The sequence below is a fragment of the Clavelina lepadiformis genome, chromosome 4 (genome assembly GCF_947623445.1).
Source record: "Clavelina lepadiformis chromosome 4, kaClaLepa1.1, whole genome shotgun sequence".
Classification (NCBI taxonomy): domain Eukaryota; kingdom Metazoa; phylum Chordata; class Ascidiacea; order Aplousobranchia; family Clavelinidae; genus Clavelina; species Clavelina lepadiformis.
This window is the reverse complement of record NC_135243.1, coordinates 5687608-5711152: the sequence shown is the minus strand read 5'-3', so window position 1 is coordinate 5711152 and position 23545 is coordinate 5687608. Positions and strand designations below refer to the sequence as shown.

At 36.7% G+C, this 23545-nt stretch overlaps 4 protein-coding genes and 1 long non-coding RNA gene across 8 annotated transcripts in view; 2 read left to right on the top strand and 3 right to left on the bottom strand.

The window, feature by feature from the left end:
* Positions 1 to 16744, bottom strand: part of LOC143452944 (glutathione S-transferase omega-1-like) — a 62661-nt gene extending 45917 nt beyond the window's left edge. Inside the window, exon 1 of the mRNA XM_076954103.1 lies at positions 16732 to 16744. The gene's annotated coding sequence lies outside the window, so the exon portion shown is untranslated. The remainder of the gene's footprint in view (positions 1 to 16731) is intronic.
* Positions 4942 to 11373, bottom strand: LOC143453346 (uncharacterized). The gene is made up of 3 exons (XM_076954640.1): positions 11336 to 11373; positions 5497 to 9182; positions 4942 to 5278 (listed from the first exon to the last, which is right to left on the bottom strand). The coding sequence occupies exons 1-2, from the start codon at positions 11356 to 11358 to the stop codon at positions 6782 to 6784; spliced, it is 2424 nt and encodes an 807-aa protein (XP_076810755.1). The 5' UTR covers positions 11359 to 11373; the 3' UTR covers positions 4942 to 5278; positions 5497 to 6781.
* Positions 11502 to 23501, bottom strand: LOC143452947 (uncharacterized). 4 transcript variants are annotated; one of them, XR_013115126.1, is made up of 3 exons: positions 23212 to 23501; positions 17377 to 17505; positions 16803 to 17151 (listed from the first exon to the last, which is right to left on the bottom strand). It is a non-coding gene; the product is annotated as an uncharacterized LOC143452947 (long non-coding RNA). The 4 variants fall into 4 exon arrangements; XR_013115123.1 differs by lacking the exons at positions 16803 to 17151; positions 17377 to 17505 and adding an exon at positions 11502 to 11895; XR_013115124.1 differs by having other exon boundaries at positions 16803 to 17505.
* LOC143452942 (ras-related protein Rab-10-like) lies at positions 12437 to 15297 on the top strand. The gene is made up of 7 exons (XM_076954100.1): positions 12437 to 12567; positions 12725 to 12850; positions 12988 to 13048; positions 13323 to 13461; positions 13748 to 13837; positions 14164 to 14277; positions 14473 to 15297. Exons 1-7 carry the CDS (start codon positions 12495 to 12497, stop codon positions 14707 to 14709), a joined length of 840 nt encoding a protein of 279 aa, XP_076810215.1. The 5' UTR covers positions 12437 to 12494; the 3' UTR covers positions 14710 to 15297.
* LOC143452941 (uncharacterized) lies at positions 16421 to 20912 on the top strand. The gene is made up of 8 exons (XM_076954099.1): positions 16421 to 16690; positions 16825 to 16928; positions 17748 to 18055; positions 18397 to 18527; positions 18725 to 18827; positions 19414 to 19631; positions 20068 to 20154; positions 20381 to 20912. The coding sequence occupies exons 1-8, from the start codon at positions 16677 to 16679 to the stop codon at positions 20478 to 20480; spliced, it is 1065 nt and encodes a 354-aa protein (XP_076810214.1). The 5' UTR covers positions 16421 to 16676; the 3' UTR covers positions 20481 to 20912.
* Positions 23502 to 23545: the final 44 nt, after the last annotated feature.

Below are 23545 nucleotides of genomic sequence, written 5' to 3'. Positions count from 1 at the left end.
TTTTTTACTCGTGTACCACAGCGCTTGCTCATGCAGCAGACTTTGGCGTTATCACAAAAAATCGATTGCTGAGGTTGATGGGTTCGCTGATTTGAGCTGCATAAACGGATCGCTGATCACAGGTAAACAAATTCCTCCACTTCAAATCATGCGTGACGCGTGATTATCATGGGAAAACTCGTTAGAGAAATCGATTTCTACTCAAAACCATTTCTCATTTTTAGAGTTAACAACGACACTAGCCATTCGTTTGCTACAAAACTACCAACAAGCAGAGTCGTATTGACCCTGTGAGTGACATTTTTGCAAAGACTCGACTCGACCTGAGTCTTAAAAGGTAAATAATTTGACTTTACTTGCGACTCAAGTTTGATGACTTGCTCACGACTGTGATAACTAGCCATTTTGATATGATAACCAGAAATTTGTTTTATGTTTACCTGTTTGATGGTTGGAAAGTAGATTATGGTCGTTGTCAAATTTACAGACAACATAGCCAAAGCTGTCTATCATTTCTAATGACGTTATGACGTAGAGAATCATTACTGCGAGATTGCTTCTTTAGCTGTATGTTGGCATTCAATCAACCTAGCTAGGCCGCTATGCGCTTGCCATGTCCTAAACTTTGGTAACTGTGATGGGTCAACCGTAGAAATGCTCATGGAAACATTTATATATTGCTGATACAACCACAGTTTCTGTCTGATTTGCTACATACAAGTTCAGCTACATAAGCTAACAACTATAAACAAGCTTATAACTAAATATAATGTTTCCATATAGCGTCATCCCTACTCGGCAGCAAATAGTTGCATGAGGTTAAACGTGAAGAAAATCTTTACGCTTACAATATACTCTGTTTGTGGCTGTTCGTGTTCGTCTTTGCCCTACTGCAGTTTACATATAACATAGTCCACCCATCCTATAGTAATCTCAAGGTAAATTCGTTTTGCCTGTGCTTACCTTTCACTAAATGCCCTAGGCTATCTATCTTTATGCGGCGTTGCAGTCAAAAATTAGATTTCTATGAAAAACTTTCATGGGGGTGTACAAAATATTTTATAACCGAGTATACAAGCCAGTGTGACTGACTTTGCTTTATCAGATTGTTTCCAATCATTGCTTTTTTTGGTTGACTTTGTATATGCTATACATGCAACAACTTTTCTTGTACAATTCCTCTTTCAGTGATCATTTGGGGTGAGAGAATGAAAAAATGATGCCACCCTACGGAATTGTAAGTCGGGCCGGGCTTAAAAGGTTGAAAAAATTTCGGGCCCGAAGTCATGCTCACATTCTGCCACATTTGCGTCGTAATGTCACTTTCTTTATACAAATGTGCATGCGCGCAGAGTGCTAAGAACCTCCCGCAGAGAGCAAAGCGCAACTTACAAGAAGAGCAAAACAGTGAAAAGATGACTTTGATTGATTTGGAAAATTTAACATTCGGCTTAATTCGGTTTTTAAAGAAGCTTACTGATTTGGGCTCTATCGGAGTTTGCGTTAAAAATATAAAACACATATTGAACTTTTTGAAATTCACTATAGATGCAATTGTCCAAAAATTTCACGTTTTGTAAGTCTTTGTGTATATTTGTGTATATGCCGACATGCCTGTCCGTTTAACACTGTGTACTGTGATGTGTTTTTAGATGTATATTTCGTTGTATTCCACTTATATTGTTGCGGCAATTCTTGTGCACAATGTGTGACTTTGTGCTTTAATAAATAATTTACCGATATGCCACTTGTGATTCTTTTTATTGTTTTTAATAATTAATTTATTTACACAGGTATACAGTTTTCGCCATTAGGCTATCTGCAACTCCTCCCCGAGACATATTACGCAGATTACTATTTTTTCTATGTCGCGCCGTAATTGCAGTTGATTGTGCTGTGGTTTAGTGGACAAGAGGTTTTTATTCTACGTTTTGATTTTCAAGGAAAGGTCGATGCTTGAACCATGATGATGGGCAATTCTGTTATTTCTTGAATCCGTACCATCCAACCATGTGTTCGTTCGAAAAGGAAGAACTCGAGCTGGCAAAGAAGCTGAAAAAATGTTGCGATGGTTGAGGTAAAGAAACTGATATTTCCAAGTCGACTCCAATCTTGCAACAATTGGGCGTCCTGTATGGGAGAAGATGCGACAAGTTCAGTCTGGTACGAGCCGTTGGACTTTTGTACGCAGCTTTGGTCAGACAGCCAGAAAATGAGTCCATCAAAAAGGATATTGATCAACTTTGTAAGAATGTGCTGCGAAGAGCCAACGCTGAGCAAGTTACAGCCAACTTGGGTGCAATTGCACTGAAGTTTAAAAAACAACTCGAGCCTTGGCGACTACAAGTGAAAATGTTCTTGAAAGATCTCGAAAATATTCCTGAAAAGATCGACGAGGAGGCACTCATGGCGTTGGAGAAGAAGAAAATAAAAGACGTGCAAGCTATTCAAGAAATGGTCACCAACACCTACGTCGAAATCATGGATGGTATTTCACGAAAGTGTGTGGCTGTCATGGGTCCAGCCCCTTGCAAGTTTACTCTGGTTGGTATGGGGTCAGTTGCCAGAGGAGAGGTATCTCCCTACTCTGATTTTGAGAGCATCATCGTGTTGGAGGATGGTGTGCAGGATAGAAAGGACTACAAAAAAACGTTAGAATATTTTCGTTGGTTGGCGGTGATCTATCAGTTCATCCTTGTTGGATTACAGGAGACTATTTTAAGGTTTCTTGCAATTCCGTGTCTAAATAATGAAACTGTGCCTGGTGGAGATTGGTTTTTGGACGCCCACACACCTTGTGGCATTTGTCCCGATGGCTTGGCTCCACACGCCTGCAAAAACCCATTGGGCAGACAGGAACCAACTGAAACGAAGTCATGGATTACTGAGTTGATAAAACCGGTCAGTGAAATGGCCACATACCTTGACCGAGAAGAAGATTTAAAGAATGGCTACTACTTAGGTGATCTGCTTACTCGAAGTAGGTTTGTGTCCGGAGATAGAGATGTGTATGAGCACTTTGTACGAGAAGTTAAGAAAAAATTAGTCGAAAACGAAAACTACCACAAAGTAGTTACCGCTCAGTTGGTTCGTGATTTGGAAGAGTTTGATTCTGAAACCTGCTTAGATCGACTCTTTGCGGGCCGAACATGCGACATCAAGCGAGTAGTGTATAGAGCCACCACGATCTTTCTCTCCGCTGTCGGACGCCTTCAATCAATAGACGAGAATTCTTGTTTCGGAATAATCCAAGAACTTGAAAGAAGGAATCTGATTGATCACTACACGGCTCATAATGTCGCTTACGCTGTGTAAGTTCTGTCAGGCCTGTCAAGTTCGACTTTCCGTGTACATGTCAGGAGATGGCCAAAATGACATTTTAAGCGAGAGTAACTATTACGACTACAACGACAATCTTATAACACAGAGACTTATTGAAATAGTTGGGAAGAGAAGTACAATTGACTACTTTGTGACTGCAGTCAACCTCCAGGGTGCTGTGTATAGGCAAGAGATTTTGCAGCAAATAGAAGTTGGTTTTTTTAAAGTTTTTGACTTACCGTCCTCCAAATTCATTGTTTTACACTTTCTTAAGCTTCATGATGATCTTATTGAAGAATGGAAGACTTACTCTCGCATCTACGGTCCGAATAATTTTCCCGAAGAAGACGACCTGGAAGTGAGATATTTTGTCGCCTTCACGCACCACATGTTGGGCAAACTGGATGAAGCTAAAGATATGTTTACTTATCTTAATGATTACCTGGAGAACAACGACATAAAAGAGGCAATCCTTTTGGGAAATATTTTAGTTGAATCTGGCAGATTTTACATGGTGACTCGGTATCCTCACTTTGCTATGGATTACCTGAACAAAGCCAAGTCTAAGATAGAAAAATTAGAACCGTCTGTGGAGAAAAAGAACGCATTTTTGGCCAACGTCTGCCACTTTTTGGGTCAGTGTAATTGTCAGGTTTCAAATTTCGAAATAGCACTTGCCTGTTTTCGGGAGACAGTGGATAATGTTACTCACACATCCAAACTAGACAATAAACGATTACAAAGAGAAAATATGACTGTTTCGAAGCTTCTCTGTCAACTGGAAATCGTCCGATGCCTTGTAAATCTCGAAAGGAATATGGAAGGTCTATCTTTGGCCATGGAAACTCTCAACTTTAGAAAAGCGAGAAATGTGCCTCACACTCTGCTGGCAAATTGCTACAATGCTGTTGGTGTCAGTCATCTCTCTGTGAGCAATCATGCGGAGGCATTAAAATACTTCGAAGAGGAACACAAGATCCGATGTGAAGGTGTACCGGATGACGTGGTAGATGAAAACCTTCAGCTGGTTTAGGGATACATGGCCGAATGCTGGATGGCTCTCTTGCGTCTTTGACTGTTATTGTTTTGAGTCATTGATATCAGTCATTTACCATGCGGTATGTAATGTACGCGATTTTACCACATCGAGACTATATGAAATTTTACCATTTGCCGATAAAAAACCTGAAAGCTTTAGTATAGTTTTTGAAAATTGGAATTGCTATTTTCCATTGCTTTAACCCGCTCTACGCTTAAGTTCACCCTCCATGGGTCAGCAAAACGTTGAATATATGTGAACGACGTTATACATCCTTTGTTAATAACGCTTTGATTTTATTGGTGTTGTAAAGAATTGAATTAGAAATTGTGTAGATTTGTATAGTTTTATTGGTCCATGTTGTTCACACAACTTTAATATTAGACTGTAACATGCACGTACCGCTACATTTGGCAAATTGCTTAAGTTTACGTTGTAAATTCGTCGTCAACTAACGTTGACTTCATATGTTTGATAGTCGACTATAAGGCAACTTAGTCTACTAACTGGTGATCGAATAACTAGTCGTCAAGTGTAGACGGACTCCTAGTAATTATGATGCTATTGATGTGTTATAACATGTACCTACTGTGTAATATCAAGTTGTCTTTATGGTTAAAGTTTTACTTTAATACTTAGACAGTCTAAATCGTATAACAGCTTAAGTTTCAGAGTAACTGTAGTCTTCCAAACAACCACATACAGCCCAGTGTGCTAATTGTAATAATTAGCCCTTCTTCCTCACACTAAAATATGTCAATAACATAATAAAGATAAACAATAAATGACAGCGGAAAGAAAGTACGACCAGACTGACACTGGGTTGTAAAGCTGGTTTAGGTTCACTATTTTGAGGAGTAGAATTGTAATAATTTGAACAAAAACTTACGATTTTGGAGGTACGGCGTTCCTGACCACCTGAATTGTCTCGGGAAATGCCGACCGTGTTGTCTTCCTCGTCATTGCTACGAGAATCGCGCATTCCGTCACTAATGAGTAATGACTAATGAGTTCATTTAATTCACCGTCTGGTTCTTCGTAATCAGATCCAGAATAGTCTGGGACTGGAGAAACGTTTCTACCTCGCGAAGGATGACGAAATGTCCCCGGTCGTTCGTTTATTTGTTCCTGACCACACTTTGAGTTGTGGGTGGTATTGTCCGTTTTTTTAGCGACCTTGGGTTTTGTCTTGGAATGAACATTCGTTATAGTTCTGGATTGTTTCATTGACTTCTTTGATGGTTTCTCAGGAACAAGAAGTTCGCTCAAAAAAACTTTCGGCTTCTGTGTTGAAAAAAAACTTTCGTCTTGTGAACGTCTCATAAAGGGCTAAGGCACTGTTCTTGAGACCACCAGCGTGCTAACTAGACGTGTTGTAACTTGCAAGGGCTAATTGTTGTTAATTAATGCTTGATCGACTGTTCGTTAGTGTGGCTCCATTGATAACGCGTTCATTAATCCTGGTAGCCTAGTTGAGCATCACAGTACCAAAACCAGACTGTCAATGTCTTGAATATTGATATATTATTGGTTACCAACGAAACGATCACTGATTTCAGGGCACAGAATAAACTTCATTCGGTAGACTGTTAATACCAGACTGACAATTGAGAACGCGCTTTGAATGCTGTGATTACGAATGACGTAAATCAAAAGTAATAATGTGTTGCGTATACTAGACACGGCCAATAACCTTACAATATCATCAGATCTGCACGAAAATTCAATGGGAGGAAGGGCTAATTATTACAACTAGCACAACGGATTGTATGTAGATGTTTGGAAGACTATACAGTTACTCTGCAACTTAAGCTGTTATACGATTTGGACTGTCTAATTATTAAAGTAAAACTTTAACCATAAAGACAACTTGATATTACACAGTAGGTACATGTTATAACACATTAATAGCATCATAATTACTCTTAATCCGTCCACACTTGACGACTAGTTATTCGATCACCAGTGAACAGACTAAGTTGCTCTATAGTCAGCTTACAAACATATGAAGTCGAAATACGGAAATTCGAGCAATTTTCCAAATGTAACGGTACGTGCATGTTTCAGCCTAACATTAAAGTTGTTTGAATATCATGGCCCAATAAAACTAAACAAATTTACACAATTTCTAATTCAATTCTTTTCAACACCAATAAAATCGAAGCGTTAATAAAAAAAGATGTTTATGATTGTATATCGTCGTTCACATATAGTCAACGTTTTGCTGACCCATGGAAGGTGAACTTAAGCATAGATCGGGTTAAAGAAATGGAAAATAGCAATTCCAATTTTCAAAAACTATACTAAAGCTTTCAGGTTTTTTATCGACATATGGTTAATTTTCATATAGTTTCGATGTGGTACAGTATAACTTATACCGCATGGTAAATGACTGATATCAATGACTCAAAACAGAAACAGTCAAAAACGCAAGAGAGCCATCCGGCAATCGGCCATGTATTCCTCAACCAGCTGAAGGTTTTCATCTACCACGTCATCCGGTACACCTTCACATCGAATCTTGTGTTCCTCTTCGAAGTATTTTAATGCCTCCGCATGATTGCTCACAGAGAGATGACTGACACCAACAGCATTGTAGCAATTTGCCAACAGAGTGTGAGGCACATTTCTCGCTTTTCCAAAGTTGAGAGTTTCCATGGCCAAAGATAGACCTTCCATATTCCTTTCGAGATTTACAAGGCATCGGACGATTTCCAGCTGACAGAGAAGCTTCAAAACAGTCATATTTTCCCTTTGTAATCGTTTATTGTCTAGTTTGGATGTGTGAGTAACGTAATTCAATGTCTCCCGAAAACAGGCAAGTGCTATTTCGAAATTTGAAACCTGACAATTACACTGACCCAAAAAGTGGCAGACGTTGGCCAAAAAGTCGTTCTTTTTCTCCACAGACGGTTCTAAATTTTCTATCTTAGACTTGGCTTTGTTCAGGTAATCTATGGCAAAGTGAGGATACCGAGTCATCATGTAAAATCTGCCAGATTCAACTAAAATATTTCCCAAAAGGATTGCCTCCTTTATGCCGTTGTTCTCCAGGTAATCATTAAGATAAGTGAACATATCTTTAGCTTCATCCAGGTTGCCCAACAGGTGGTGCGTGACGGCGACAAAATATCTCACTTCCAGGTCGTCTTCTTCGGGAAAATTATTCGGACCGTAGATGCGAGAGTAAGTCTTCCATTCTTCAATAAGATCATCATGAAGCTTAAGAAAGTGTAAAACGATGAATTTGGAGGACGGCAAGTCAAAAACTTTAAAAAAACCAACTTCTATTTGCTGCAAAATCTCTTGCCTATACACAGCACCCTGGAGGTTGACTGCAGTCACAAAGTAGTCAATTGTACTTCTCTTCCCAACTATTTCAATAAGCCTCTGTGTTATAAGATTGTCGTTGTAGTCGTAATAGTTACTCTCGCTTAAAATGTCATTTTGGCCATCTCCTGACATGTACACGGAAAGTCGAACTTGACAGGCCACAGCCACAGCGTAAGCGACATTATGAGCCGTGTAGTGATCAATTAGATTCCTTCTTTCAAGTTCTTGGATTATTCCGAAACAAGAATTCTCGTCTATTGATTGAAGGCGTCCGACAGCGGAGAGAAAGATCGTGGTGGCTCTATACACTACTCGCTTGATGTCGCATGTTCGGCCCGCAAAGAGTCTAGCTAAACATGTTTCAGTATCAAACTCTTGCAAGCCACGAACCAATTGAGTGGTAACTAATTTGTGGTAGTTTTCGTTTTCGACTAATTTTTTCTTAACTTCTCGTACAAACTGCTCATACACATCTCTGTCTCCGGACACAAACCTACTTCGAGTAAGCAGATCACCTAAGTAGTAGCCATTCTTTAAATCTTCTTCTCGGTCTAGGTAAGTGGCCATTTCACTGACCGGTTTTATCAACTCAGTAATCCATGACTTCGTTTCAGTTGGCTCTTGTCTGCCCAACGGATTTTTGCAGGCGTGTGGAGCCAAGCCATCGGGACAAATGCCACAAGGTGTGTGGGCGTCAAAAAACCAATCTCCACCAGGCACGCTTTCATTATTTAGACACGGAATTGCAAGAAACCTTAAAATAGTCTCCTGTAATCCAACAAGGATGAACTGATAGATCACCGCCAACCAACGAAAATATTCTAACGTTTTTTTGTAGTCCTTTCTATCCTGCACACCATCTTCCAACACGATGATGCTCTCAAAATCAGAGTAGGGAGATACCTCTCCTCTGGCAACTGACCCCATACCAACCAGAGTAAACTTGCAAGGGGCTTGACCCATGACAGCCATACACTTTCGTGAAATACCATTCATGATTTCGACGTAGGTGTTGGTGACCATTTCTTGAATAGCTTGCACGTCTTTTATTTTCTTCTTCTCCAACGCCATGAGTGCCTCCTCGCCGATCTTTTCAGGAATATTTTCGTGATTTTTCAAGAACATTTTCACTTGTAGTCGCCAAGGCTCGAGTTGTTTTTTAAACTTCAGTGCAATTGCACCCAAGTTGGCTGTAACTTGCTCAGCGTTAGCTCTTCGCAACACATTCTTACAAAGTTGATCAATATCCTTTTCAATGGACTCATTTTCTGGCTGTCTGACTAAAGCTGCGTACAAAAGTCCAACGGCTCGTACCAGACTGAACTTGTCGCATTTTTTCCCATACAGGACGCCCAATTGTTGCAAGATTGGAGTCGACTTGGAAATATCAGTTTCTTTACCTCGACCATCGCAACATTTTTTCAGCTTCTTTGCCAGCTCGAGTTCTTCCTTTTCGAACGAACACATGGTTGGAACACTCCTAAATTCCCTGTAATATAAACCAATTATCCGTGTAAACTAAAGCTATTACTTTTGCTGCAAAAAAACAAGTAAATTGTCAAAGGTTACGTTACAGGTAGGCCTACTACCTTTGTAATACAAACAGTTCCTACAAGATTACGCAGAAGTAACTACAGTAAACGTTTAAGCAGCCTAACTGCTAACTCATAACTCGTAACGTAACTCATTTGCTAACTTTGTTTGATCACTGTACGTACGTATGTAAATTATCCAAGTTTCGTTAAGTTTTAAGTTTCAATAAACGAGTTTTCTAGAGTATTGACTGTGGAAAAATACCGTTGGTGGTACAAATGAGACTAACATATTTAAGTGAACCATTTTTTCTGCTCATGTAATCAATTATCAACTCGGCTATCTAAACTGAAGCTATTCTATTCCGTAAACGTTAGGACTTCTTTAACGACTTAGTCAGTACCTAAAATGTTTGCGCCGTGAAAAACTTCAAGATTTATAACGGTCATGCAGCACCATAAAATTTTTACAGCCGACCACAGAAATGTGTCTATATAAATCGCAATTGCTAGAATTTTTTTATATGAAACTCATAAGTTGTAAATATAACAAAATTAAGAAAACCAATTTTGTGGAAATTTTCACATCGAGTCAGGGTATTACGAAATCGAAAGATGTGAAGCCAAGGTCAAATGCGGCCGTGAGAAGATAGCCGGTCCAGAGCAATGGAATCCTTAACTTCCCACGCCCAACATTCAAAGCTGATATTGGACTCACTGTTATATCTTTTATTATGCAAATTTATGTAGATTCCTTATATACTATATAGGGAATCTACGTAAATTTGCATAGTAGGCCTATATAGGATTCAATATAATCAATATATATTCAATATATTTCCTATAGGATTCAATTTGAGAAAACGTTTATAGGTTATGCCAAAAATGCACCGTCAAAGTTTCAATCACGATTTAAAGAAATAATTTGTGAAAACTGCCTCTAAAATGTTTCCCGTTTCCCTGTTTAAGATGATCGAGGTTGACTTGATCAACCAACATTAACATTAACATGTTTTTATGTCACCGAATTCCACAATGGTCCAAAATTTGTTTTTGCTACTTCGTATACGTTTTTGGATTATCTATATATATTGCAAATATATTTTTAATATATGTTTCATGTTTTCATACATCTAGAAATATCGCCCATTGTTGACGATTCGATAAAGGAAGACCGAGTCCACCGAAGACAAAGGACCAACCTACAAGTCAAGCGTAGCAGTTTTCAATATTTCAACAATTAAATGAAAGCAAAAGAAACGAAAAACCTGTTTTCACCGGAGGTATGACTTCGTTTATTACGCTTCAGAAGGTTTTCAATATTTCGCGGGGAGTAGGCTTTGTTGACTGGATTCTCATACCAATCTTCCAGGATAGGCTATCATGTTTGCCGGGACCGGGAAACAAACGTGCTTTTCAAAAATTGACAACAACCATTTATTCGAAGGAAAACTCACATGTTTTTTCGACTTTCCGTTATTACATGCAACTTTTCGTATTGGCCTAAACGTGAGACTTGATTTACAAAGGTAATATTTCATTAAGTAGGCCTTCAAGCGTATTTGTAACGCATTTTCTAAATTTTAAATATCACCTAGCATATGCGAAAGTTTTAAAACGACTCGATTGCTTAGTATGAAATGCTAACTGTCCCCAAAAAAATGGTTAATAGAAAAAAAAATATATCTCAATTTTTATCATAAATTTTTGCATTGCAGAATCCCTGGGGCCCGGCCTTTGGCTACTGTAGCACATTTTATCAAACTTTTCATCATATTTCTTACTACCTCGCCGATCAGCGAACAGTTTTCAAGGAAAACTCTGTGAACCACTGAACCAAGTAACAGGTGAATGCTTTCAAGTATTCGGAGTTCGTTTTGCGCCAGTAGCCTAACCCACTCAATTGTGCAATAAATTCTTTCTAATAGAAGTACTTAAGCGACCAATATAAATTAGTATGTCTGGGAAGCATTCTCCACTACAATATGCTATAGTAGTATAGTGACTCTTTGCCGAACAATATCTAAAGAATTGCAATCATACTGAGTCTGTATGACGTTTACGGCCACCAGAAGAAAAAGCTTATGTTAATTCTGATCATATCACTTACTGAGAACATGTTACATTTTCCATTCTACCTCCACTTCTGGCAACACCAGCGTTCGAAGCACGAACATGTAAGAAACGACCTAGGTACTCTATGTACAGTATATCCATTACAATAGGTAACCCATATACTCTTTTGTAATAATGCGCTAAAAAGGGGAAATGGATGTGTGCTTTTGAAGGCATTATTTCGATAACATAAAGTATGAATAGCGAATGTGATTCCAATGGCTTTTGATATTTAAATGTGCACAGAATGCCAAATAAAAGTACGTTTCCTTTTATCAAGAACAAAACGTCGTTATATTTGTACGATAATTCTTATCACAATGAGTTGGCTACATTGCAAAATTTTAACCAGACGAAACGCCGACTTATACTTTCTTAAATATAGACTGTTGGTTATGTTGAACAAAAATATCTGAAGCAATTTATGAAAACTGAAATTAAAGCTTTATTCCATTGCTGGATGCTCAATTCACCCTCAGGCCTTTGATGAAGTGATGATCAAAACAATATTCAAGTTATCAGGCGTTGAATTGACGAAGATGGAGTTGCCCGGGTCTAAACATACAAAAAAACGTTCAAGCCTTACCCTAGAAATACCGTCTAGCAGGCAAAGCAATAACTCTTAAGCTAATGACGAAGCGTATTTGACTATACGTTAGCTATTGCTAATACCAAAGTTTTATCGAGTTTAGAACTTTTGTTTATAAAATTTCTATTTCTTACTTTGAGAACAATAGATAAGACACTTTGTTAATAAGATGTCTATAACCACAACATGACACAACCGTGTTCTGATTGTTTGCCAATGTATTTTGCTTATTGATAGATGTCATCAGCTTTCAAGCAAAGTGTGACGAAAAACTCATAAATACCTCTGAAATGGGTTTCAGAGACAAGGGAAATGACGCTCTCTGAGATCTGATATGCTTTCTGAGGTATTACGCAGGCCTATCACATTTTAGTCATTGCCTATACACACTACAGTGCAAGTTATAAGATTATCTTTTCACAAAGTAAAGAGGTAAAAAGACTAAATAAATTATTAACCAATGAAGTAAACATCGAAACAATTATTAAGATGATATTCGATTGTTGTTATGATTGTAGAAGTAATGTCAGTTACGTAGATAAGAAAGCGTTGTAACTTGTAATCTATGACTGTGACTATAGCCCACTTTAAAAAACAAGCAAAATTAACCAAACGCAGCATATTCCACTCGACCTTACGTGAGTCACATGTCTCCAGAGTACATAAGCTGCCCTTGTGTAAAGTAACAATATTTGCTTCAAACGTCAAATCATAAATGAGAAAATGTGTTCTTATAGCAAACGCTTTAGCATAAAGATAAATGGTCTTACAAGGAAAGTGAAAATATTTATTTAGATGTTGGCGTTATGCAGGAATTGGGATGCAAGCTTATTACAGTTGGAGATTCCAAAGTTGGAAAAACAAGCGTCTCAAGACAATTTACGGACAATAAATTTTCCTACCAGGCTACACCTACTATAGGTAGCTACGTTATAACAAAACTTCAAGCAGAATTCAGGGATTTTCACTAGTTATTTGGATCTGAACGCAAAATCAAACATTACGTAACTGTTAATGGCAATTAATAGGATATGTTAAACTTGTATATATTTCTTTAGGAATGGAGTGTCATGTCCGTATCATGAATGTCAGCTCCAAACTAGTTACAGTCAAGATATGGTAAGTTGGGTATCGTAGCAGACCTTCGAATACAGTTACTTTTGCGATTGTACAGAAATCCCTAAATATTAAAATGTCGTCCAAGCTATGAACTCTAAACAATAAAGCTCCAGCAAAAGCTTCAGGACATCGAAAACAGTTGCCAGAACCTGTTCCTGATAATATAATATATTCCACGTATTTCCTGCTGGTCTTTTTGGCAGGTTTCAAGAGCAATAAAATTTTGTGGTTTCTTCCCCCAACACCGCATATCTGTTCTCCACTTTGTTTATAGGGATACCGCTGGACAAGAAAGATTTCGGTCCATGACCGTTGGCTACTACCGCGGCGCTAAAGGAGTTATCTTTGTCTATGACATCACAAAGCGCAAGACTTTCGAGCAAGTCAAAAGCTGGTGCAGAATTTTTGACGAGGTAGCTACGGCGTAGTTTGTGTAAACATCACGTGATATTAGGACGTTCTGGCCAATATATGGACCGTACAAGTATGACTGGTTAACTTTTGCAGAAAAGATTCCTCCGTAATTGCAATTAGGCAAATCATGTCGTTTCGAACTGGTGTAGTTAGTTTGTACCGTTGTGATTAATTGATTCCTGACAAGTTGATATTTACCAAGGCTGTGGTTTCACTTGGCTGTAACGCTCATACGTTATTGGTTACAAGTCAAGTGCATATCATAATCTACGTTTTCATGTGTAGTGGGGAGATAAAGACGCCGAGAAAATGTTGGTGGGAAATAAATGCGACTTGGAAGAAGAAAGACAAGTTGAAATGGAGGAAGGCGAGAAGGTGCTTGTAGATAACTTCATGAACTTCGGCTAAAACGTTTGACTTCTTTACCATATTTTAACTGAATGCCACACTTAGGCTAGCTGCTGAGTTGTCTACGGCTCCCAGTTTTCAAATAAATACGATGCAATTTCCTTCTTCTATTTTTAGCTTGTGTATAGGAATTTACGATGCATATTATCCATTAATTGTCTGTAAAAAACCGACCACGGGCAATCAACAGCTTGCGGAAGGACTCACATGTATGCGTTTTAGTCTAGTTTTAACACAAATTTGTGAGAGTGAAATAGCCTAAAACTCGTTAACTGAAATGAATTGTACAACAGCTGGCAAAAGATTTGGGCATGATGTTCCATGAGACAAGTGCTAAAGATGATGTCAATGTAACCGAAGTTTTCATGAAACTTCTCGGTAAAATTATTAACCGGGTGAAACAAGCTGTAAGTGTTACGTTTTTATGTATTTTTGCGCTTTTAGGTTATTGTTCTCAGATATGTAAATGTCATAAGTCTACAATCGCATGCTTTGTGCCATTTTTGAAACCGTATCTTCTTTCATCTAACTGTTTACATTTAACATCAATATTTAAGCAAAAAATTTACTTCTTAACTCATAAATGTTTTCTTGATCTTAAGGAGCAAAAAATACGATTTATTAATCAAGCAACAACGAGTAGCGGCATTGAAGAAACTAGAGGTGTTTCGAATGAAGCCGACGATGTACATCCTGTGGGAGTTTCAAAGACAAACAGTCTCTATTCCAGTGAAGCACATTCGAGGAAAAGAAACACTGCGTTACATCTTACTCCTCCGTCACCATCAATCCAAAAGGAAGAGGAGAATAATGAAGGCAGATGTTGTTCGTTAGGCTAGCAACTCACAGCGACCTAAAACATTGACAGTTTTTTTAAGGTTTACGTCTTTCCTGCCACAATAACATATTAATTACTTCTCCAAGCTATACAAGGGTACGATTTATCACACTATGGATCACTTTAAGATATATAAAACAAATCTTTTCATGAATATCTGCAGAAAAATGCAACTTTCTGTACTTTCAATACTGTCAGACACCACGTTGCAGAATCGCCATTCACCAAATTACGCTTAATGACTTATGAGTTATGACGTACTTAAGATTGCGCCAACATGGCAATTACGTACAATGTCAGCTCACGTTCGAAATACATTTCATTTAAAACAAGCAAAAAGGTATCGAGTAGTTTAAAAACGGAACTGTGAAATGTTTCATGACAAATAGGCCTACGCTTTTTTCGTCTGTTCTTGTTGTGAGGAAATGTCACAGGAAATGGAGTTTATATATGCTTTGCGTTACTTTTCCCACATCGCCCCTTTACCTGTGAATATATTTAATTCTGAAAATCAACAGCTAACTCAATATTAATTATAAACATATATGGAACAGTTGTCAATTGAGGTCATAAACATTGGTTTTATCTACTTTGTTTCTGTGCATTTCTGGTATAACGGTCGATTGAAGTACAGATGCTTTCTATTGTGTTTAGAACAGATAGCTTATGTACGATACCGAATTAAACCTGCAGGTGTTTTTCGATGGAAACAATAACGAAAGCTTCAAGTCCGTTGATTGTTAGATTTGCTTGAAACTGGTTCAAAGAAATAATCCTGAAGTTTCGGGCATCTTATCTTTTAATGATTATTTTCTGTAAATTCTTTACAAATTTATGATAGGAAAGTCGGTTTAATCAATTGGCAGCAAAACTCTTGCTTAAACGGCATCAAAAATTCTTTTTAATGAAATGTCTTTTCATTGTTAACTCGTGACGGTTTGGATTTACGATTATTTTAAACTAGTTTTTTGAATATTTCATTTTTAGACGGAAACTTTAGACTAAAGTAAACAGACAATACGTTTTGATAAATTCTTGTCATCTTACTTCAAGAAGCTACTTGGTTAAACAAATTGATATTAGTTGAAATTTTTACCTTGTTCTTCTCAACTTTTCATGTTAGTGAATTCCCCCAAAAGGATTTCTTTCAATTTAATCATTGATTGTAACGAACTTTGACCTAAACGCTGATGTTTTGTTTACCTTTTTAAGTTTTAACTACTAGTTTGCTGACGTTGTATAATGTTTTGCGACCTAATGCAATGTAATATCTTCTACTTCTAAAAGTTGTAGGATAAGTTAAATGAAAAGCGTTATAATATAGTGCAATGTTAACTGTTTCACTGCCTGAAAAGCGAAATTGTACAGGTTACAAGTGGTGATTTTCAATACAATGCATTCAGATTTACCTTCGGGTTTCGCATGCTGTTTGTTCGCTTGATGAGACTAAAACAGAGATCAAAGTAAAGAGCATCGGAATACTTTTGTGGGAGCTCAATAAATGTTTAAAATGGAATGGCTAGTTGACCAGTGCTGACCAGAAATACACTTTTGATTAATTATTATAAGTGACCTTAAACTTAAAGACAGTTATTTTGCTGTGTTGGTAGCTCTGCCAAAAGCCGGTTTCTAATTGATTGAAGCATACAAGATTAACTATAATTTTGCGTGTGCCACAAGAAATCATGTGTGTCTAGATTGTTAGTAATCAAAAGTTAGATAAGTGTATGATATAAGTAGCTCTTGATCCAGAATTGCAAAATATAATTTCATAAAAGCCTCAGAGAATATTTTGCTAGTAAGCTTTTCATAAACGATTTGGTTTCGGTTTCGTCATATAAATTTTGTCTTGCCAGTAGAGAACCATTTTTTCATAAACTCCTACATTTGAATCAGTTCATCGCCTCAGGTGATTGTTGATCACTGTGGTATTTCCTTACATCAAAAGCTTATACAAGTTAATAAAAGATGTCATCCAACTTGTGAGTTGAAGCTAATAAAAATTAAACCATATACAATGTGAAACGATAAAAGATTGCTGCAAACAGGTTAAAGAATTTGTCTTTATCATTGTAAATATATTGATTGACAGTTACTACACTTTTGCATTAACCAGACCTCCAACTTTTGTGGAAGGCTTTCATGATGCAAAGGATTTGTCGAAGATGAAATACACCCAGCTTGGGAAAACCGATATGATTGTATCTTCAATGACATTTGGTATGTTTATGTTTTTAGAACAGTGCTTGCATATGATGTACAATTTAAGTAACTTGTAATGGAATGGGTGGTGAATGGTTGTTGAACTTGATAGCTTGACCCACTTCACTACTATGTTTGCTTGTTGAAATGTTTATTGCGGATGATGATATATGAGTTTCATAAGGTCGTTGTCTGCTTTTCTCATCCTCGGACTTAATTGTTCACCTTAATGGCTTATTGTCTTATAAAGAAGACAACAAAGTTGTTTAACTTGATACAGAACGTCTTCAAAATTGAATTCAACAATTACACAGGAATGACTGCATGACCGTATAAACTGATTATATTGAAGCTTCTTTGAACGAGAACATTTTCACAAATCATTAGTACAGCAACACCATCAAAACGTCCATGTTACTGCTATTTTCTTAGTAAACAAGTGAATGAACAGCTGTGTATAACTCACGTAATATATAGGCATGATGTTTATTGCCACGACTTTAAACGATAAGCAGGAAACAGCATGTCATTGATATGTCATGTTATGCTTCGCTGATTCGATACTCGAAGACAAGAATTCTACATCTTATACAATCTGTATATTAAAAATATCATCACAAACTCTTCTTCACAAAACACAGTCAAGTTTTTAAATGAATAGCTTCCGTTGTTACCTCTAGTCTTTTATCTATTTTATTTTTAGTGCTACATGTAATAAAAAATTGCAAAAACCTACACATAGCATAGAGGCTAATTCTGATATATATATATTCACTCAATACTATAAGTCAATGAAGGGTATCTCTTAAAATTTGAAAGTAAAACATACTGCTTTAGGTGGTACTGCACTTGGAAGTGTATATCGCTCAACTGATGATCAAGAATCTGTCCAAGTTGTAGAAAAAGCGATCAGGCTTGGCATTAATATGATTGATACAGCCCCATGGTATGGACACACAAAAAGCGAAAAAGTTCTTGGGATGATTTTGCCAAAATTCCCGAGACAAGCATATTACCTCAATACCAAAGTGGGTCGCTATCTAGCAGAACCCTCGAAAATGTTTGATTTTCGTGCCGAGAGAGTGATTCAGTCAGTAGATGAAAGTTTAAATCATTTGGGCGTGGAATATATTGATACAATTCAGGTATGTTTCAATAAAAATGTGTTGACCTTCAGCTCTTAACAACTCTAATTATTGCATATCTTTTCATTACATAAAGTAAATTACATTAATTCATTGGCTAAAATGTTCACGAAAATTCTGCCAACACATAATTACTGATACTACAATATCTTAATTATGACGTGTACCATTACAAACAAGAACTTCTAGATCATATATATATCATAAAAAATTTCCAGGTATTTCAGATTTTTGATGATTGATGTTTTAAGGCTTATTGCAGCAGTATACTGTATAATATATCTATTATATCTTGCATTTTGTTGTAATGGTGTAGTCATAAAGTTGAAAATTCTGCACAGATTCACGACATGGAATTTGCTCCAAGTCTTGACATCGTAATTAATGAAACTCTTCCTGCATTGCAAAAAGTGAAAGATGCTGGAAAAGTTCGGCATATTGGAATAACAGGATATCCTATGGAGAATTTTAGGTTTTTACAATATTCTTTATGCTATTATTGTTACGAAGTTCTATAACTTTCTTATTTATTTGGAAGGTACTGTTTCAATCTTTCTGAAAACGATAATTACTGTGACACAATTTTGAAATTTTTACTTATTAATCTGCATATCTGTTATCTAAAAAATAAACATCCAGATAAATTATTTCATTTTTTTTTCAAACAAGAACTGTTCTGGAAAAATCACCAGTGGAGATCGACACCGTCCTTACATATTGCCATGCATCAATGAACGACAATTCATTGGGCGAATACATTCCTTATTTTCAAGTATGATGTGTCTTTATTATTGAACTAGTTTGCATTTCTCAAGTTTTAGTCTGTTACCAGTACTGTTTTCTGCATTGTATGTATAGGCCCTATACCAGAGGTTGGGAACCTATGGCTCGTGAGCCAGATATGGCTCTTTTGATGACGGCATCTGCCTCGCAGATAAATCTAAGCTGGCATTTCTTAGCACAATTGTTACGAATAAAACTTTTCTGTTATTTGTAGTTTTGTAATTTCTGTACCATGCAGCACCAGAAATCGCATTAACAGTAATTAGCATGTTATTAAAGAGTAAATTCAGACATTTACCGTTGTCTAAAATAGTTGGTTTTGCTTAAAAATGCACACGTTAGTTGCATTAAGTGTTGAAAAATATTATATGGCTCTAACGGAAATAAAAAATTAACAATATGTGGCTTTCATCGCTCCTTCGCCAAAAAGGTTCCCGACCCCTGCCCTATACTGTGTGTTCATACTATACACAAGTCATATTGTATTTTTAATACGCTAGTTTTCTTGTTTAAGCGTGACATTACTTACTTTCATAGCAGACAAACTTTTGGACTGAAATCTATATTTCCTACAGTCTAAAGGTGTTGGTGTGATCAATGCCTCCATTTTATCAATGGGATTGCTCACTAATCGAGGACCTGCTAAGTGGCATCCTGCCGGAGAAAATATTCGATCAGTTTGCAGACAAGCAGCTGAGTTCTGCCAAAGTAAGGATGTTGATATCGCAAAAATTGCAACACGTTTTTCTCTCGAGCAATCTGGGATACATACCACCTTAATAGGAACTGCCAGGTAATCTGTCTTTTTGATTAAAGGTTAAAAACGTGGTCATTAACATAATACGCTGCCCTTTTATCAGCGTTGTTTGATCGTTTATTTTCTTAGTCAGGATCTAAGGTTTCAGATAAAATTACTGGTATTTGATTCCACACCGCAGCCTGTGCCTAGATATAAGTTAAACTGCTTAACCTGTGTGTAAACTTCAAACATTTTCATACTCTGATAGTAACATTTGCATTTCTTTTCTTGGTGATATGGTTTGTTGGTTGAGAGTGCTGTAACCAAAAATTCACAACACAGTATGTTAATTGACTAATTGATTGTGGTCATGTTATGTTTAAATTAATCCAGGGAGGAAAAGTGCTAAGGAAAAACTGTTTGTCTTTACCAAGTGCATAAATCGTTTGATAAATCTTTTAAAAGGTTAATTTTGCTGTCTTATTCACAGCATGAAAAATCTTCTCACCAACTTGGAAGTTTTGAAACACGGCATCACTGACCATGAACGCCAAGTTTCGGATGAGGTTATGGACAAGTAAGTTTCCCTTTACATCTTTGTGCAAAGCAATTAGTGGACCACAAAATTATTTCTTTAAATATGGTAAACTGAAGGAAAAACTTATTGACGTGAAATGATTAATACACAACATATCCGAATACTTGTGTTTTAAAGCATGTGATGACATTGATGTTTTCTTATTGCTTTGTGCTGTAACACTGGCAATTTTTTTGTAAAAAACTAATTCCCGATATTTTCCAAGGTTTTTTAAACCACTCAACAATGCCAACTGGGAAGGCGTGGAGGTGAGCAAGTACCATAAAAAGCTTGCCAAGAACAAAAGTGACGTCAACTTGGGATAAGACGACTTACAGGCATCCTTTCAAAGAGCTCTTACTAGAGTTATGATCATTCAATCAAAATTTATATTACTGGATATTTATTTGTACTTTAACGATTTCTTTTGTGTATTGATTTTAGTGGGGTATGTTTTTTATGCAGTTGTGATTTTTGTTATGGCACTTATAGAAGTATGTTTGTGAAATTTACTTTGCAATAACCTAATGTGCAATTCCAGTAGAAAATCATCTCATTTCGCCATGTTCCGTGTTTTTTTTATCGCTCTTGTGCAAATATGAAACCTCTTTATATAAATCATTGCAATTTCATATTAACCTCACATCAGCATAATGTAAATGTTAGAAGTGATTTGCTTATTTGTGAAAATTTGGTGATTGGCTCATTAAATCATATTCAAACATTGGTGACATTTTAAATACAGTGTTTGTGAAGGCATCTCTGGTTGACTTTTTACAGATTATTGTTTGTGTATACAGTGCACCTTACAGCAGTGGTTCTCAACTTTTTTTGGCTTACGGCACCCTGCAAACAAGCAAAAGATTTGGCGGCACCCACAGTCAAACCAAAAAGTTTCTGCATTAAATGAAAATAATTTTCGCAACTGTTTTCCTGGACTAGTGATTAGTGCGCAATAACTTGCGAAACGTAAATGGCCCCCTAGGGCAGTGGTTCCCAACACGTTTTTAAGGCGAACCATTTTTTGAAAAAATTCAGATTTATAAAATCTTGTAACCCAAGTAAATTGTGGTAAGATTTTAAAAGTTACACAAGATTGCATTGCAAACACACAGCACTTCAAAAGCAGCAATTTCTCACTTACTCAATTTGTTACCAAGAGTACCGTTTATGAACGTTTCTGTCTATTTAGGCCAGCATTTCGTTTATGACGTAACACTAGACAAAGAATCCAACATTGTTTTCAGGTATAGATTCTATACTCTATGGCAAAGGTGGTCAAAGTTCGCCGACATGTTTTTTATGGGTCTTCTAGCTGAAAAGTAATATCCCAAAATGACTACTCATAATATAATAACCAAATTGACAATCATTACTGATTTTGCGGCTCGCTGGTGTTTCTAGTTTTCCGAAAGTGACACTTTCATTGAACAAGTTTGCCCACCTCTGGCATAAAGTATAAGTTAAAGCCATAAAGAAATCAGTTTTTTGAAGCAAGTGTAAATGCCGCTTAAGTCGGGCAAATTTTTTCATTTTTCAATTTTATCAATGGCAGTAGTGCGCATGCATCTTCAATTTAATTTCAGCCTAGCAATTTCACTCAAGTCCTCGGAGGCAAAGATTTCATTTACCATTTCGTGTTATTTGACCTGCCTATTGTTTATCGCGAAATCGTTAGACAAAATTTATCGGAGCCATCACAAGTGATGAGAGGCGTTATAAACCGAACTCGTTTTATTTCGGGGTCTTACAATATCGATCTTACAACTCAAATGAAGAGATACTTGTTTTTATTGCGTTGCAAAAGTTTGAGACAGTGATGCTTTTTGACATATCTGCAAGCATTTTGATAGTTAGCATTTTATGCTATACTTGCAAAATAAGAATCTCAAAGTGGGATAGGAAGTCAAGTTGAGTCTGAACTGGTAGTCTTTTGAAATTAATCCATCAATGGACAAGTTCCGTTTTAGTAAAAAGAACAAACAGAATATAAAAGCAGTCAACAAAGAGGTTCTTGGTTGTCGAGTCTATATACGACAACGCATTGAAATAAGATTTATGTTCATTGTTCCTGTAGCATCATGAGTGCTGTGCACAATTATGGAAATGATGTAAGGAAAGTTAGTTTGGAACAAAAATCTAAACTGTACCTAAAACAGGTTTTGAGACAGTCTAAGTCCTATTTCTTCCCAAATGGTTTGTTATATTGTCTGGTGGTTTTTTAATCGTTTTCTCATTTTCTAAACAAATCAGATGCAACTTAGCACTTCAAGCTTCTTACTTATGAGTTGTGTTTAACCAAAACACAATTAACTTTCTATCCCTTTGTTCGGTTCTTTGTTAACCTACCGTTATCTTGAAGCATATAAAAGAGAAGCCGTAACCTAACCTGAATCTTTTTCTAAAATTTAAATCTAACTTTAATACATCCCAAAATAAATTAAATTTTACATGTTCTTTATCGAAATTTACTTGCCTATGTTCAACAACTGGTTGCAACGCTACGTTATCTATCTAAAGTGAAGTAACCTGTTTTTCCATATTAGCTAATTACTTGATGTTTTATCTTGCAAGAGGGCTTTGATTAATAACAGTTTTGTGGCAAATTGAATTGTAATTTGATGTTTTCAAAACCACTTAGAAATGGACACCACCACAAGATCACAAAGCTATTACAACAACAATTTTGTATTGGTTTTTAGATCGACAAAAAATAGCTGTGTCAATCGTAAAGACCTAATTCAGGTTTTCAGTCAACATTATTAACGTTCTTTCGATTTAAGTACAACTATACGTGATTTTACAAATAGTTTGGTTGTAATTACATTATGTCCCTATATTTCACTAAATAACTTGCTTTGTTAAGTGCTATCGCCGGTCAAAGCCGGATTAAGATTGAGCGGAGCTCATAGCTAAATTTTAGCAAAGGAGCCCCTTTGTTAAAATCGGTCTGTAATATCAGTGATACAGTACTAATTGCTATGCTATTATGCTATTGTACGGTACTATCGTTAGGCATATAGGCTAGTCTACCGTAAACCAAAATAATGCCGGTACCTGTTCATCAGCTCTACTTTTTTGCAGTCGATTTTGCATTCCGAGTTAGTGATGTATTGGCTCCCATGACTTGCGGGAATCAGAAGAAAACTGTCGTTGTCATAGGTATTAGGTATCTGTGCAGGCCAGCTAAACTTTATCTGTTGCATTCTGGCGGTAACTTTCATAGACATCCTCTTATATGTTGTTATGACTATTATCAAATAAAAACTCTTTGTTGTAACGTGATTTTAGTTTAATGATAAGCTATTAGATTGGATTAGATTGCTCTAATCCTTCTAATCCAAGCTTCTTCTGGTATGCTATATGCCACAAGTGTAGCCTATGCTGAAAA

Coding starts and splice junctions, on each gene's coding strand:
- LOC143452942 (XM_076954100.1), top strand. CDS start 12,495: ATGACTGTGACTATAGCCCACTTTAAAAAACAAGCAAAATTAACCAAA. Junction 12,851..12,987: donor CCAGGCTACACCTACTATAG/GTAGCTACGTTA, acceptor ATATTTCTTTAG/GAATGGAGTGTCATGTCCGT. Junction 13,462..13,747: donor GGTGCAGAATTTTTGACGAG/GTAGCTACGGCG, acceptor TTTCATGTGTAG/TGGGGAGATAAAGACGCCGA.
- LOC143453346 (XM_076954640.1), bottom strand. CDS start 11,358: ATGGAAAATGTAACATGTTCTCA. Junction 9,183..11,335: donor GAAAATGTAACATGTTCTCA/GTAAGTGATATG, acceptor TTTATATTACAG/GGAATTTAGGAGTGTTCCAA.
- LOC143452941 (XM_076954099.1), top strand. Junction 18,056..18,396: donor AATATATTGATACAATTCAG/GTATGTTTCAAT, acceptor AATTCTGCACAG/ATTCACGACATGGAATTTGC. Junction 20,155..20,380: donor TCGGATGAGGTTATGGACAA/GTAAGTTTCCCT, acceptor ATATTTTCCAAG/GTTTTTTAAACCACTCAACA.